Genomic DNA, 16,965 nt, shown 5'->3' on the forward strand with positions numbered 1-16,965 from the left:
GAAAGAATGGTAAAAAGACAAATTAAAGGTTCTTTATCTGAATGCGTGCAGCATTCGTAATAAGATAGATGAATTGATGGCACAAATAGAAACAAATGGGTATGATCTCGTGGCCATTACAGAGACGTGGTTGCAGGTGACCAAGGTTGGGAGCTAAATATTCAGGGTTATTTAACATTTCGGAAGGATAGGAAAAAAGGTAAAGGTGGTGGGGTAGCTCTGTTAATAAAGGATGAAATTGGTGTAATAGTGAGAAATGATCTTGGCTCAGAAGATCAAGATGTTGAATCAATTTGGGTGGAGGTAAGAAATAGCAAGGGAAAGAAATCACTGGTGGGAGTAGTATATAGGCCCCCTAACAATAGCTACACTGTAGGGCAAAATATTAATCAGGAAATAAGGGGGGCTTGTAAAAAAGGCAATGCAATAATCATGGGCGATTTTAACTTTCACATTGGACAGATTGGACAAATCAAATTGGCAAAAATAGCCCTGAGGAGGAGTTCATAGAGTGTATTAGGGACTGTTTCTTAGACCAATACGTCGGGGAATCAACCAGGGAACAGGCCATTTTGGATTTGGTAATGGGTAATGAAACAGGATTAATTAATGATCTCTAAGTAAAGGATCCCTTGGGAAGTAGTGATCATAACATGTTAGAATTTCACATCCAGTTTGAGAGCGAGGATTTTGGGTCTGAAACTACTGTATTAAACTTAAATAAGGGCAATTATAAAGGAATGAGGGCGGAATTGCATAAAGTGGATGGGTAAACAGATTAGATGGTATGATGGTGGATAAGTAGTGGTAAACATTTAAAAAGATATTTTATGACTCACAACAAAAATGTATCCCTGTGAGGAGGAAAGACTCCACAAAAAGGGTGAACCAACCATGGCGAACTAAGGAAGTCAAGGATGGTATCGGGTTAAAAGAAAAAGCATACAACATGGCAAAGATTACTGGTAAGCCCGAAGATTGGGAAAACTTTAAAAACCAGCAAAGAATGACTAAAAGGATAATAAAGAGGGAGAAAATAAATTATGAGAGTAAATAAATTAAGCGAATGGGCAAAAATTTGGCAGATGGAATATAATGTGGGAAAATGTGAAGTCATCCACTTTGGGAGGAAAAATAAAAAAAGCAAATTATCATTTGAATGGAGAAATATTACAAAATGCTGTGGTACAGAGGAATCTGGGTGTCCTCGTACATGAAACACAAAGTCAACATGCAGGTGTAGCAGGTAAAATCCAGAATGCAAACGGAATATTGGCCGTTATTTCTAGGGGGATGGAGTATAAAAGCAGGGAAGTCGTGCTACAACTGTACTGGGTGCTGGTGAGACCACACCTGGAGTATTGTGTACAGTTCTGGTGCTCTTATTTAAGGAAGGACATACTTGTATTGGAGGCAGTTCAGAGAAGGTTCACTTGGTTGATTCCGGGTATGGAAGGGTTGTATTATGAGGAAAGATTGAACAGGTTGGGTCTATACTCATTGGAGTTTAGAAGAATGAGAGAAGATCTTATTGAAACATACAAGATTCTGAGGGGACTCGATAGGGTAGATGCTGAGAGGATGTTACCCCTCATGGGGGAATCTAAAACTAGGGGGCATAGTCTCAGAATAAGGGGTCGCCGGTTTAAGACGGAAATGAGGAGGAATTTCTTCTCCCAGAGGGTCGTGAATCTTTGGAATTCTTTACCCCAAAAAACTCTGGAGGCTGAGTCACTGAATACATTCAAGGCTGAGTTAGACAAATTTTTGATCAGCAAGGGAATCAAAGGATATGGGGGAAAGGGCAGGAAAGTGGAGTTGAGGTAAAAATCAGATCAGCCATGATCTCATCAAATGGCGGAGCAGGCTCGAGGGGCCGAAAGGCCTACTCCTGCTCCTATCTCTTATAGTCTTACAGTTAGTGCTGCAGACCAGTATCCCAGCTCTCCTGCTGTGTTGTGTGTGTGAACATAAGGTGAGGCATAGAGCTCCGATATCCTGCAGTTAAATAGCACAGGCAAGCGTGGCTATTCATTGAATCATACAGCATAGGAGGCCGCCATTTAGCCCATCGTGCCTGTGCCGACTCTTCGAAAGAGCTATCCAATTCATAGAATCACCGAAAGGTTACAGAACAGAAGGTAGCCATTCGGCCCATCAAATCTGCGCCAGCTCTATGCAAGAGCAATCCCACTCCCCTACCCTATCCACGTAGCCCTGCAAATTTTTTCCTTTCAAGTACTTATCCAGTTCTCTTTTGAAGGCCATGATTGAATCTGCCTCCACCAGCCCCTAGGGCAGTTCATTCCAGATCCTAACCACTTGCTGTGTAATAAAGTTTTTCCTCATGTCACCTTTGGTTCTTTTCTTAACTCTATGTCCTCTGGTTCTTGACCTTCCGCCAATGGGAACAGTTTCTCTCTATCTACTCTGTCTAGACCGTTAATGATTTTGAATACCTCTATCAAATCTCTTTGCAACCTTCTCTGTTCCAAGGAGAACAACCCTAGCTTCTCCAGTCTATCCACGGAACTAAAGTCCCTCTCCCTGGAATCATTCTAGTAAATCTCTTCTGCAGTGCGATGCCCAGAACTTGACACAATACTACAGTTGTGGCCGAACCAGTATTTTTTAAAGGTTCATCGTGACTTCCATACTTTTGTACTCTATGCCTCTATTTATAAAGCCCAGGATCCCGTATGCTTTTTTAACCTCTTTCTCAACCTGCCCTGCCACCTTCAACAATTTGTGCACATATACCCCCAGATCTCTCTGTTCCTGTACCCCTTTTAGAATTGTGCCCTCTAGTTTATATTGCCTCTCCTTGTTCTTCCTGCCAAAATGTATCACTTCACATTTTTCTGCGTTAAATTTCATCTGCCACATGTCTGCCCATGCCACCAGCCTGTCTATATCCGCTTGAAGTCTATCACTTTACTACCCTTCCAAGTTTTGTGTCATCTGCAAATTTTGAAGTTGTGCCCTGTACACCCAAGTCCAAGTCATTAATATATATCAAGAAAAGCAGTGGTCCCAGCACCGACTCCTGGGGAACACCACTGAACACCTCCCTCCAGTCCGAAAAACAACCATTCACCATTACTCTCTGTTTCCTGTCCCTTGCACAATTTTGTATCCACGTTGCTACTGCTCCCTTTATTCCATGGGCCGCAATCTTGACGATAAGCCTACATTATCAAACGCCTTTTGAAAGTCCATATCATCTACCCTCTCTGTACCTCATTAAAAAACTCTATCAAGTTAGTTAAACATGATTGCCTTTAACAAAACCGTGCTGGCTTTCCCTAATCAATCCACGCTCATCCAAGTGACTGTTAATTCTGCCCGGATTATCATTTCTAAAAGTTTCCCCAACACTGAGATTAAACTGACTGGCCTTTAGTTGCTGGGTTTATCCTTACACCCTTTTTTGAACAAGGGTGTAACATTTGCAATTCTCCAGTCCTCTGGCACCACCCCTGTATCTACAGGTGTTTGGAAGATTATGGCCAGTACCTCTGCAATTTACACCCTTACTTCCCTCAGCAACCTAGGATGCATTCCATCTGGACCAGGTGACTTATCTATTTTAAGTACAGCTAGCCTTTCTAGTACCTCTTCTTTATCAATTTTTAGCCCACCCAGTATCTCAACTACATCTTCCTTTACTGAGATTGTGGCAGCAACTTCTTCCATGGTAAAGACAGATGCAAAGTATTCAATTAGTACCTCAGCCATGCTCTCTGCCTCTATGAGTAGATCTCCTTATGATCCCTAATTGGCCCCAGCCCTCCTCTTGCTACTTGTTTACATGCCTATAGAAGACCTTTGAATTCCCTTTTATGTTGGCCACAAGTATATTCTCATACTCTCTCTTTGCCCCTCATTTCCTATTTCACTTCCCCTCTGAATTTTCTATATTCTGCCTGGTTCTCACTTGTGTTATCAACCTGACATCTGTCATATGCCCCTTTTTTCAGTTTCATCTTACTCACTATCTTTTGTCATCCAGGGAGCTCTGGCTTTAGTTGCCCTACCTTTCTGCTTTGTGGGAATGTGCCTAGACTGTACCGAACCATCTCTTTTTTAAAGGTCGCCCACTGTTCAATTACGGTTTTGCCTGCCAATCTTTGATTCCAATTTACCCAGGCCAGATCTGTTATCATCCCATTGAAATTGGCCCTCCTCCAATTGAGTATTTTTACTTTAGTGCGTCCATGTCCTTTTCCATAGCTATTCTAAACCTTATGATTCTATGATCACTGCTCCCTAAATGCTCCCCCACTGACACTTGCTCCACTTGGCCCGCCTCATTCCAGCAATGCCTCCTTCCTCATTGGGCCGGAAAATTACTGGTTAAGAAAGTTATCCTGAACACATTTTAAAAATTTCTCCCCTCTTTACCCCTTATATTATTATTGTTATCCCAGTCTATATTAGGATAGTTGAAGTCCCCAGTTATCACTACTCTATAGCTTTTGCACCTCTCTAATTTCCCTGCAAATTTGCTCCTCCAAATCTTTCCCACTAGTTGGTGGCCTATAGAATACACCCAGTAGGGTAATGGCACCTCTTATTTCTTAAATCTAACCAAGTAGATTCTGTCCTTGACCCCTCCAGGACATCCTCTCTCTTCAGCACTGCAATATATACTCCTTAATCAATACTGCCACACTCCCCCCACCCCCCCCCCCCACTCCATTCTTTCCTTCCCTATCTTTCCTGAACACCTTGTATCCAGGAATATTTACTACCCAGTCCTGCCCTTTTTTGAGCCAGGTCTCAGTTATCGCAGCAACAACATATTCCCAAGTGGCTATTTGCGCCTGCGGCTCATCAACCTTGTTTACCACACTTTTTGGTTTGCTGTACACACATGCACTGCAAACCAGTCTTAGACTTTCTTTTACTCTCTCAGTCTGATCCCACCTAATAGTGTACTATTACTTGCTCTAGTGCTATCTGTCTTTCCCAATCCTTTGTGCACTTTGTTTTTCCTTTCCAATGCTACATCCTCCCCACCCCCCTGCCAAGTTGGTTTAAATCCCCCGCCCCATAGCACTTGGGAACCTCCTCGCAAGGACATTGGTCCCAGCTCCGTTGAGGTGCAACCCGTCCGGCCTGTACAGGTCCCACCTTCCCCGAACTGGCCCCAATGTCCCAGGAATCTAAAGCCCTCCCTCCTGCACCATCTCTCCAGCCACGCATTCACCTGCACTATCCTTCTATTTCTATACTCACTAGCGCAAGGCATCTGGAGTAATCTGGAGATTACTACCTTTGAGATCCTGAATCTTAATCTCTTTCCTAACTTCTTAAAATCTGCCTGCAGGACCTCATCCCTCTTTCTACCTAGGACGTTGCTACCGCTCGCCTGCTCTTTCCCCATAGCCCTGCAAATGTTTCCTTTTCAAGTCTTTTTCAAATGGAATTGGATAGTTACTATTGAATCTGCTTCCACCGCCCTTTCAGGCAGTGCATTCCAGATCAGAACAACTCACTGCATAAAAAAAAATTCTCCGCATCTCCCCTCTGATTCTTTTGACAATTACCTTAAATCTGTGTCCTCTGGTTACCGACCCTCCTGCCAGTGGAAACAGTTTCTCCTTATTTCCTCTCTCAAAACACATTTATCACACTCAAAAGGTACAAAAGGGCTGGTTACAGGTAGGAGGGGGCCGGTGTCCGTGATACCAGCGAGAGACATTGCATTCAGGACAGCAGGGGAGAACATTCAAACTCTTTGCAACAGGTTAACAGTGACTATAAATTCCATTCAACAACAACTTGCATTTATATAGCGCCTTTAACGTTGTATGAAGCGCCTTGGGACATTTTACGAGTGATTTTCAAACAAAATTTGACACCGCGTCACATAAGGAGATATTAGGACAGGTGACAGTCAAAGATGTAGGTTTTAAGGAGCATCTTAAAGGAGGATTGAGAGGTAGTGAGGCGGAGAGGTTTAGGAAGAGAATTCCAGAGCTTAGGGCCTAGGCAGCTGAAGGCGGGTGCGTAAGAGGCCAGAATTGGAGGAGCGCAGAGATCTGGAGGGTTGTAGGGCTGGAGGAGGTTACAGAGATAGGGAGGGGCGAGGCCATGGAGGGATTTGAAAACAAGGATGAGAATTTTCAAATCAGAATGGGAGTCAACGTAGGTCAGCGAGCACAGGGGTGATGGGTGAACGGGACTTGGTGCGAGTTAGGATACGGGCAGCAGAGTTTTGGATGAGCTCAAGTTTATGGAGGGTGCAAGGTGGGAGGCCGGCCAGGAAAGCATTTGAATAGTCGAGCCTGGAAGTAACAAAGGCATTGATGAGGGTTTCAGCAGCAGATGAGTTGAGACACGGTCGGAGACAGGCGATGTTAAGGAGTTGGTAGTAGGCAGTCATACAGTGATACAGTACGGATAGAGGCCCTTCGGCCCATCGTGTCCGCGCCGGCCATCAAGCCCAGTCTAATCTAATCCCATATTCCAGCATTTGGTCCGTAGCCTTGTATGCTATGGCATACTCGTTCCAGACACTCAAAAGGTGGTGAGTGTCTGGAACGAGCTGCCAGAGGCAGTAGTAGAGGCGGGTACAATTTTGTCTTTTAAAAAGCATTTGGACAGTTACATGGGTAAGATGGGTATAGAGGGATATGGGCCAAGTGCAGGCAATTGGGACTAGCTTAGTGGTATAAACTGGGCGACATGGACATGTTGGGCCGAAGGGCCTGTTTCCATGTTGTAACTTCTATGATTCTATTCTATGATTTCAAGTGCTCATCCAAATGCTTCTTGAATGTTGTGAGGGTTCCTGCCTCCACAACCCTCTCAGGCAGTGAGTTCCAGACTCCAACCACCCTCTGGGTGAAAAAGTTCTTTCTCAAATCCCCTCTAAACCTCCCGCCTTTTACCTTGAATCTATGCCCCCTTGTTATAGAACCCTCAACGAAGGGAAAAAGCTCCTTAGTATCCATCCTGTCTATGCCCCTCATAATTTTGTACACCTCAATCATGTCCCCCCTCAGCCTCCTCTGCTCCAAGGAAAACAAACCCAATCTTCCCAGTCTCTTCATAGCTGAAGCGCTCCAGCCCTGGTAACATCCTGGTGAATCTCCTCTGCACCCTCTCCAAAGCGATCACATCCTTCCTGTAGTGTGGCGACCAGAACTGCACACAGTACTCCAGCTGTGGCCTAACCAGTGTTTTGTACAGCTCCATCATAACCTCCTTGCTCTTATATTCTATGCCTCGGCTAATAAAGGCAAGTATCCCTTATCTACCTGTTCTGCCGCCTTCAGGGATCTGTGAACTTGCACACCAAGATCCCTCTGACCCTCTGTCTTGCCTAGGGTCCTCCCATTCATTGTGTATTCCCTTGCCTTGTTAGTCCCTCCAAAGTGCATCACCTCGCACTTTTCCGGGTTAAATTCCATTTGCCACTGTTCCGCCCATCTGACCAACCCATCTATATCGTCCTGCAGACTGAGGCTATCCTCCTCGCTATTTACCACCCTACCAATTTTTGTATCATCGGCGAACTTACTGATCATACCTTTTACATTCATATCCAAGTCATTAATGTAGACCACAAACAGCAAGGGCCCCAGCACCGATCCCTGTGGTACCCCACTGGCCACAGGCTTCCAGTCACAAAAACAACCTTCGACCATCACCCTCTGCCTTCTGCCACTAAGCCAGTTTTGTATCCAAAGTGCCAAGGCACCCTGGACTCCATGGGCTCGTACCTTCTTGACCAGTCTCCTGTGGGGGACTTTATCGAAGGCCTTACTGAAATCCATGTATACCACATCCACTGCGTTACCCTCATCCACACGCCTAGTCACCCCCTCAAAAAATTCAATCAAATTAGTCAGACATGATCTTCCCTTGACAAAGCCATGTTGACTATCCCTGATTAATCCTTGCTTCTCCAAGTGGAGACTAATTTTGTCCTTCAGAATTTTTTCCAATAATTTTCCTACCACTGATGTTAGGCTCACTGGCCTGTAGTTCCCCGGTTTTTCCCTACTCCCCTTCTTGAATAATGGTACTACATTAGCGGTTCTCCAGTCCTCTGGCACATCCCCTGTGGCCAGAGCGGTTCTCCAGTCCTCTGGCACATCCCCTGTGGCCAGAGAGGTCTTGGTGATGGAGCGGATATGTGATCGGAAGCTCATCTCAAGGTTAATGAGGATGCCAAATAGGCGTCCTGACCATCTGGGGACGTGCTTTCAGCATCCGGACACAGTGACTGGAAGAACATTAGCAGTACGTTGGTGTCAGACTACTATTCACACCGATGCAGTCAGAGTGGTGTTACTGGCAATATAATGAGGGCTGACTCATTGGAAAGGAGAAACACGGTGCACGAAGGATTGGGAGAGACAGATAGCACTAGAGTAAGAAATAATACAGTATTGGGTGGGATCAGACTAAGAGAGAATACAAGAAGCTCTAGGATAGGTTTACAGTGCATGTGTGTAAATGCACGAAGCGTAGTAAACAAGGTTGGTGAGCTGCAGGCGCAAATAGCCACATGGGAATATGTTGTTGTGGCGATAACGGAGACCTGGCTCAAAAAAGGATTGGGTAATAAATATACCTGGATACAAGGTGTTCAGGAAAGATAGGGAATGAAAGAAAGGGGGGGTGGCAGTATTGATTAAGGAGGATATTGCAGTGCTGGAGAGAGAGGATGTCCTGGAGGGCTCAAGGACAGAAATTATTTGATTAGAGTTAAGAAACAATAGAGGTGCCATTACACTACTGGATGTATTCTATAGGCCACCAACTAGCGGGAAGAAAATGCAGAGAGGTGCAAGAGCCATAGAGTAGTGATAATGGGGGACTTCAATTATCCTAATCTGGACTGGGATAGTAATAATACAAGGGGCAAAAGAGGGGAAAGAATTTCTGAAGTGTGTTCAGGAGAACTTTCTTGACCAGTATGTTTCCAGCCCAATGAGGAAGGTGGCATTGCTGGATCTGGTTCTGGGGAATGAGGTGGGTCAAGTGCCAGTAGGGGAACATTTAGAGAACAGTGATCATAGTATCATAAGGTTTAGATTAGCTATGGAAAAGGACAATGAGGAATCTAGAATAAAAATAATTAATTGGATGAGGACCAATTTCAGTGGGTTGAGAACGGATCTGGCCCGGGTAAATTGGAATCAAAGATTGGCAGACAAAACTGTAATCGAATAATGAACGGCCTTTAAAAGAGGAGATGGTTCGGGTACAGTCTAGGTACATTCCCACGAGGCAGCAAGGTAGGACAACTAAAGCCAGAGCACCCTGGATGACAAAAGAGAGTAAGATGAATCAGAGAAAGTGGGCATATGACAGATGTCAGGTTGATAATACAAGTGAGAACCAGGCTGAATATAGAAAGTTCAAAAGGGAAGTGAAAAAGGAAATAAGAGGGGCAAAGAGAGAGTATGAGAATAGACTGGCAACTAACATAAAAGGGAATCCAATAGTCTTCTATAGGCATATAAATAGTAAACGGGTAGTAAGAGGAGGGGTGGGGCCAATTAGGGACCAAAAAAGGAGACCTACGTATGGAGGCAGAGGGCATGGCTGAGGTACTAAATGAGTACTTTGCAAATGTCTTTACCAAGGAAGAAGATGCTGCCAAAGTCTGAGGAAGGAGAAAATCTCCGAAAGCTTGTGAATTTAAAATAAAATTGCTGGACTACAACTTGGTGTTGTAAAATTGTTTACAAAAGTCACAGTAAAAGAGGAGGTAGTTGAGATACTGGATGGGCTAAAAATTGATAAAGAGGAGGTACTAGAAAGGCTAGCTGTACTTAAAGTAGATAAGTCACCAAGTCCAGATGGAATGCATCCTAGGATTCTGAGGAAAGTAAGGGTGGAAATTGCAGAGGTACTGGCCATAATCTTCCAATCATCCTTAGATACGGGGGTGGTGCCAGAGGACGGGAGAATTGCAAATGTTACACCCTTGTTCAAAAAAAGGTATAAACCCAACAACTACAAGCCAGTCAGTTTAACTTCAGTGTTGGGGAAACTTTTAGAAATGATAATCTGGGACAAAATTAACAGTCACTTGGACAAGTCACTTTAACCCATCCAGTACCCTGTGACTTTGGCAGCATCCTCTTCCTTGGTAAAGACAGATGCAAAGTACTCATTTAGTAGCTCAGCCATGCCCTCTGCCTTCATATGTAGGTCTCCTTTTTTTGGTCCCTAATCAGCCACATCCCTCCTCTTTGGCAGGGCAGATTGAGAAAGCGGTTTAAAAAGCATATGGGATCCTGGGCTTTATAAATAGAGGCACAAAGTACAAAAGCAAGTAAGTTATGATCAGCCTTTACAAAACACCGGTTCGACCACAACTGAAGTATTGTGTCCAGTTCTGGACACCGCACTTTAGGAAAGATGTGAAGGCCTTAGAGAGGGTGCAGAAAAGATTTACTGGAATGGTTCCAGGGATGAGGGACTTCAGTTACGCGGATAGACTGGAGAAGCTGGGGTTGTTCTCCGTAGAGCAGAGAAGGTTGAGAGGAGATTTGATAGAGATGTTCAAAATCATGAGGGGTCTAGGCAGAGTAGATAGAGAGAAACTATTCCCATTGGCGGAAGGGTCAAGAACCAGAGGACACAAATTTAAGGTGATTGGCAAGAGAACCAAAGGAGACACGAGGAAAAACTTTTTTACGCAGCGAGTTATCATCTGGAATGCACTGCTTGAGGGGATGGTGGAGGCAGATTTAATCATGGCTTTCAAAAAGGAATTGGATAAGTACTTGAAGGGAAAAAATTGCAGGGCTACAGAAAAAGGGCGGGGGAGTGGGATTAGCTGGGCTGGTCTTGCATGGAGCTGGCACGGGCTCAACGGGCCGAATGGCCTCCTTCTGTGCTGTAACCATTTTATGCTCCTACGACTAAACTCTAATGTGGCAGTCAGTGACCGCCTTGTGCTAATAATGGTTAACAGTACATCATTGCATTGTGCCTTCCATTCCCAACGAGCCTGTTGTTGCTCTCTCATGTGTTAATGACTTACTGTCTGACACCGTAATACTGGTTACATGTTGCTGAGCCACTCCCGCAGCGATGGAATCCGGCCAGAATCGCTGCACCGGGCGACTTTGTGTCTTGATCTTCTTGGCCTTGGGTGGAGTGTCTGGATTACTGGCATCGAGCATGGGCTGTAAAATCCGTCGTCGAGCATTGATAAACCTGTGGCCAAATATGGTGCAGCTCAGCATAACATTACAGACGGGATAGTATCACCCCTGGGGCAACAAGCCTGCCATCAGGGCTGCCAAGAACATGGCTTCAATCCCTTCCTGAACAATGATAGATCTGGATCATTGAAACCAGTCAGTCCCAATTATTCCAATGCTCTCCTGGCCCACTTCCCATTCTCTACACTCCATAAACTTCAGCTCATCGCTGCCCTTATCCCACCCTGCACCAAGTCCCGCTCACCCATCATACCCGCTCTCACTAATTGACACTGGCTCCCAGTCCCACAACACATCAAATTTAACATTTTCACTCTAGTGTTTACATTTCTCCATTCTCTGTCTTTCTCTTTACCTTCCCCCACCAGCCACCCACCCGCTCCACCTCTCTCCATCCCTGTGACTTTTAAAGGCGATTTCAGCTTCTGCTACCACCACTGTTTAGATCATCCATTTCCTAAAATCCCCCTGCACAGATTATTTTCTCTGAACTGCTCCCTTCTTTCTTTGGCTGATGACCGTAAATTGATGCTCTCTAGTTAGCAACTCAAAAACCACTGGAAATTGTTATTCCCAATTTACTTTATCAAACCACTTAAATTATCAACACTTCTATTAGATCTCCTATTAACTTTCTTTGCTTCAGTGAAAAAAATGCCAGGTGCGACTCTCTAACGGGTCTGCAGTCCACAGGTGCGACTCTCTAACGGTTCTGCAGTCCACAGGTGCGACTCTCTAACGGGTCTGCAGTCCACAGGTGCGACTCTCTAACGGGTCTGCAGTCCACAGGTGCGACTCTCTAACGGGTCTGCAGTCCACAGGTGCGACATCAGTTACAAGCACAGATTAATCAACTGGACTATGCATGTAATGGTTTGTAAACAAGAATCAGGTAAAGTGCAGGTTTAATTGAACGTCAGATACTCGACACGGTGGTACATTGGTGCTCGGCAAAGGTGAATGTATGGTCACTCACCAGTTGTTGACCTGCAGGAGCGTGAGATTAGTTTGACCTGCTATTTGCCTCTTCTCATCTTCTGTAGGATAAGGATGCTGGAGATAGGAAAGAGATGTTCAGTTACCTGCTGCTGTGCTGCAGTTCATGCAGGACTTGTAAATGCAACAAATGTGTTTCAGTAACAGCTGCGACTTCCACTGCAAAAACAGGAGTCTAGTTTTCAAATCTGACATCGAGCAAGTCTCATTAAAACCACCTATACAAATATTATAACCTTGACTCAGCACCTTAAATTCTGATCAGAGAATGATAAAGTCCCCCACAGGAGACTGGTCAAGAAGGTACGAGCCCATGGAATCCAGGGTGCCTTCGCACTTTGGATACAAAACTGGCTTAGTGGCAGAAGGCAGAGGGTGATGGTCGAAGGTTGTTTTTGTGACTGGAAGCCTGTGGCCAGTGGGGTACCACAGGGATCGGTGCTGGGTCCCTTGCTGTTTGTGGTCTACATTAATGACTTGGATATGAATGTAAAAGGTATGATCAGTAAGTTCGCTGATGATACAAAGATTGGTAGGGTGGTAAATAGCGAGGAGGATAGCCTCAGTCTGCAGGACGATATAGATGGGTTGGTCAGATGGGCGGAACAGTGGCAAATGGAATTGAACCCGGAAAAGTGCGCGGTGATGCACTTTGGAGGGACTAACAAGGCAAGGGAATACACAATGAATGGGAGGACCATAGGCAAGACAGAGGGTCAGAGGGATCTTGGTGTGCAATGTGGTTGATTCTTAATTGCCCTCTGAAATGGCCTAGCAAGCCACTCAGTTGTACAATCTCGCTACGAAAAGTCATAATAAGAATAAAACCGGACGGACCACCCGGCATCGGACCACGAGGCACCGGACACGACAACGGCAAAACACCAAGCCCAGTCGACCCTGCAAGGTCCTCCTTACTAACATCTGGGGACTTGTGCCAAAATTGGGAGAGCTGTCCCACAGACTAGTCAAGCAACAGCCTGACATAGCCATACTCACAGAATCATATCTTTCAGCCAACGTCCCAGACTCTTCCATCACCAGGCCTGGGTATGTCCTGTCCCACCGGCAGGACAGACCCACCAGAGGTGGCGGTACAGTGATATACAGTCAGGAGGGAGTGGCCCTGGGAGTCCTCAACATTTACTCTGGACCCCATGAAATCTCATGGCATCAGGTCAAACATGGGCAAGGAAACCTCCTGCTGATTACCACCTACCGTCCTCCCTCAGCTGACGAATCAGTCCTCCTCCATGTTGAGCACCACTTGGAGGAAGCACTGAGGGTAGCAAGGGCACAAAATGTACTCTGGGTGGGGGACTTCAATGTCCATCACCAAGAGTGGCTCGGTAGCACCACTACTGACCGAGCTGGCCGAGTCCTGAAGGACATAGCTGCTAGACTGGGCCTGCGGCAGGTGGTGAGCGAACCAACACGAGGGAAAAAACTTACTTGACCTCGTCCTCACCAATCTACCTGTCGCAAATGCATCTGTCCATGACAGTATTGGTAGGAGTGACCACCGCACAGTCCTCGTCGAGATGAAGTCCCGTCTTCGCACTGAGGACACCATCCAACGTGTTGTGTGGCACTACCACCGTGCTAAATGGGATAGATTCAGAACAGATCTAGCAGCTCAAAACTGGGCATCCATGAGGTGCTGTGGGCCATCAGCAGCAGCAGAATTGTATTCCAGCACAATCTGTAACCTCATGTCCCGGCATATTCCTCACTCCACCATTACCAACAAGCCAGGGGATCAACCCTGGTTCAATGAGGAGTGTAGAAGAGCATGCCAGGAGCAGCACCAGGCGTACCTAAAAATGAGGTGCCAACCTGGTGAAGCTACAACTCAGGACTACATGCATGCTAAACAGCGGAGGCAACATGCTATGGACAGAGCTAAGCGATTCCACAACCAACGGATCAGATCAAAGCTCTGCAGTCCTGCCACATCCAGTCGTGAATGGTGGTGGACAATTAAACAACTAACGGGAGGAGGAGGCTCTGCAAACATCCCCATTCTCAATGATGGCGGAGTCCAGCACGTGAGTGCAAAAGACAAGGCTGAAGCGTTTGCAACCATCTTCAGCCAGAAGTGCCGAGTGGATGATCCATCTCAGCCTCCTCCCGATATCCCCACCATCACGGAAGCCAGTCTTCGGCCAATTCGATTCACTCCACGTGATATCAAGAAACAGCTGAGTGCACTGGATACAGCAAAGGCTATGGGCCCCGACAACATCCCAGCTGCAGTGCTGAAGACTTGTGCTCCAGAACTAGCTGCGCCTCTAGCCAAGCTGTTCCAGTACAGCTACAACACTGGCATCTACCTGACAATGTGGAAAATTGCCCAGGTATGTCCTGTCCACAAAAAGGACAAATCCAATCCGGCCAATTACCGCCCCATCAGTCTACTCTCAATCATCAGCAAAGTGATGGAAGGTGTCGTCGACAGTGCTATCAAGCGGCATTTACTCACCAATAACCTGCTCACCGATGCTCAGTTTGGGTTTCACCACGACCACTCGGCTCCAGACCTCATTACAGCCTTGGTCCAAACATGGACAAAAGAGCTGAATTCCAGAGGTGAGGTGAGAGTGACTGCCCTTGACATCAAGGCAGCATTTGACCGAGTGTGGCACCAAGGAGCCCTAGTAAAATTGAAGTCAATGGGAATCAGGGGGAAAACTCTCCAGTGGCTGGAGTCATACCTAGCACAAAGGAAGATGGTAGTGGTTGTTGGAGGCCAATCATCTCAGCCCCAGGGCATTGCTGCAGGAGTTCCTCAGGGCAGTGTCTTAGGCCCAACCATCTTCAGCTGCTTCATCAATGACCTTCCCTCCATCATAAGGTCAGAAATGGGGATGTTCGCTGATGATTGCACAGTGTTCAGCTCCATTCGCAACCCCTCAGATAATGAAGCAGTCCGAGCCTGCATGCAGCAAGACCTGGACAACATCCAGGCTTGGGCTCATAAGTGGCAAGTAACATTCGCGCCAGATAAGTGCCAGGCAATGACCATCTCCAACAAGAGAGAGTCTAACCACCTCCCCTTGACATTCAACGGCATTACCATCGCCGAATCCCCCACCATCAACATCCTGGGGGTCACCATTGACCAGAAACTGAACTGGACCAGCCATATAAATACTGTGGCTACGAGAGCAGGTCAGAGGCTGGGTATTCTGCGGCGAGTGACTCACCTCCTGACTCCCCAAAGCCTTTCCACCATCTACAAGGCACAAGTCAGGAGTGTGATGGAATACTCTCCACTTGCCTGGATGAGTGCAGCTCCAACAACACTCAAGAAGCTTGACACCATCCAAGATAAAGCAGCCCACTTGATTGGCACCCCATCCACCACCCTAAACATTCACTCCCTTCACCACCGGCGCACTGTGGCTGCAGTGTGCACCATCCACAGGATGCACTGCAGCAACTCGCCAAGGCTTCTTCGACAGCACCTCCCAAACCCGCGACCTCTACCACCTAGAAGGACAAGAGCAGCAGGCGCATGGGAACAACACCACCTGCACGTTCCCCTCCAAGTCACACACCATCCCGACTTGGAAATATATCGCCGTTCCTTCATTGTCGCTGGGTCAAAATCCTGGAACTCCCTTCCTAACAGCACTGTGGGAGAACCGTCACCACACGGACTGCAGCGGTTCAAGAAGGCGGCTCACCACCACCTTCTCGAGGGCAATTAGGGATGGGCAATAAATGCCGGCCTTGCCAGCGACGCCCACATCCCGTGAACGAATTAAAAAAAAAGTTCACAGATCCCTGAAGGCGGCGGAACAGGTAGATAAGGTGGTAAAGAAGGCATATGGGATACTTGCCTTTATTAGCCGAGGCATAGAATATAAGAGCAAGGAGGTTATGATGGAGCTGTATAAAACACTGGTTAGGCCACAGCTGGAGTACTGTGTGCAGTTCTGGTCACCACACTACAGGAAGGATGTGATCGCTTTGGAGAGGGTGCAGAGGAGATTCACCAGGATGTTACCAGGGCTGGAGCGCTTCAGCTATGAAGAGAGACTGGGAAGATTGGGTTTGTTTTCCTTGGAGCAGAGGAGGCTGAGGGGGGACATGATTGAGGTGTACAAAATTATGAGGGGCACAGATAGGATGGATACTAAGGAGCTTTTTCCCTTCGTTGAGGGTTCTATAACAAGGGGACATAGATTCAAGGTAAAAGGCAGGAGGTTTAGAGGGGATTTGAGAAAGAACTTTTTCACTCAGAGGGTGGTTGGAGTCTGGAACTCACTGCCTGAAAGGGTTGTGGAGGCAGGAAACCTCACAACATTCAAGAAGCATTTGGATGAGCACTTGAAATGCCATAGCATACAAGGCTACGGACCAAATGCTGGAATATGGGATTAGAGTAGACAGGGCTTGATGGCCGGCGCGGACACGATGGGCCGAAGGGCCTCTATCCGTGCTGTATAACTCTATGACTCTATGATAAAGCACAGAAGGAGGCCATTTGGCCCATTGTGCCTGCGCTGGCTCTTTGAAAGAGCTATCCAATTAGTCCCACTCTCCTGCCCTTTCCCCATAGTCCTGAAATTTTTTCCCCTTCAAGTATTTATGCAATACTCTTTTGAAAGTTACTATTGAATCTGCTTCCACCACCCTTTCAGGCAGTGAATTCCAGATCATCACAACTCGCTGCGTAAAAAAATTTCTCCTCATCTCCCCTCTGGTTCTTTTGCCAATTATCTTAAATCTGTGTCCTCTGGTTACTGACCCTTCTGACAGT

General features: G+C 46.4%; 1 protein-coding gene across 1 annotated transcript in view; it reads right to left on the reverse strand.

Moving 5' to 3' along the window:
* Positions 1 to 16,965, reverse strand: part of LOC137327506 (homeobox protein PKNOX1-like) — a 62,703-nt gene that overhangs the window by 2,141 nt on the left and 43,597 nt on the right. The window contains exons 8-9 of the mRNA XM_067993399.1: positions 12,178 to 12,254; positions 11,018 to 11,193 (exon numbers count right to left, since the gene is read on the reverse strand). Of these exons, the coding sequence (XP_067849500.1) occupies positions 11,018 to 11,193; positions 12,178 to 12,254 (253 nt within the window). The remainder of the gene's footprint in view (positions 1 to 11,017; positions 11,194 to 12,177; positions 12,255 to 16,965) is intronic.

Source organism: Heptranchias perlo, chromosome 11 (assembly GCF_035084215.1).
Source record: "Heptranchias perlo isolate sHepPer1 chromosome 11, sHepPer1.hap1, whole genome shotgun sequence".
Classification (NCBI taxonomy): Eukaryota; Metazoa; Chordata; class Chondrichthyes; order Hexanchiformes; family Hexanchidae; genus Heptranchias; species Heptranchias perlo.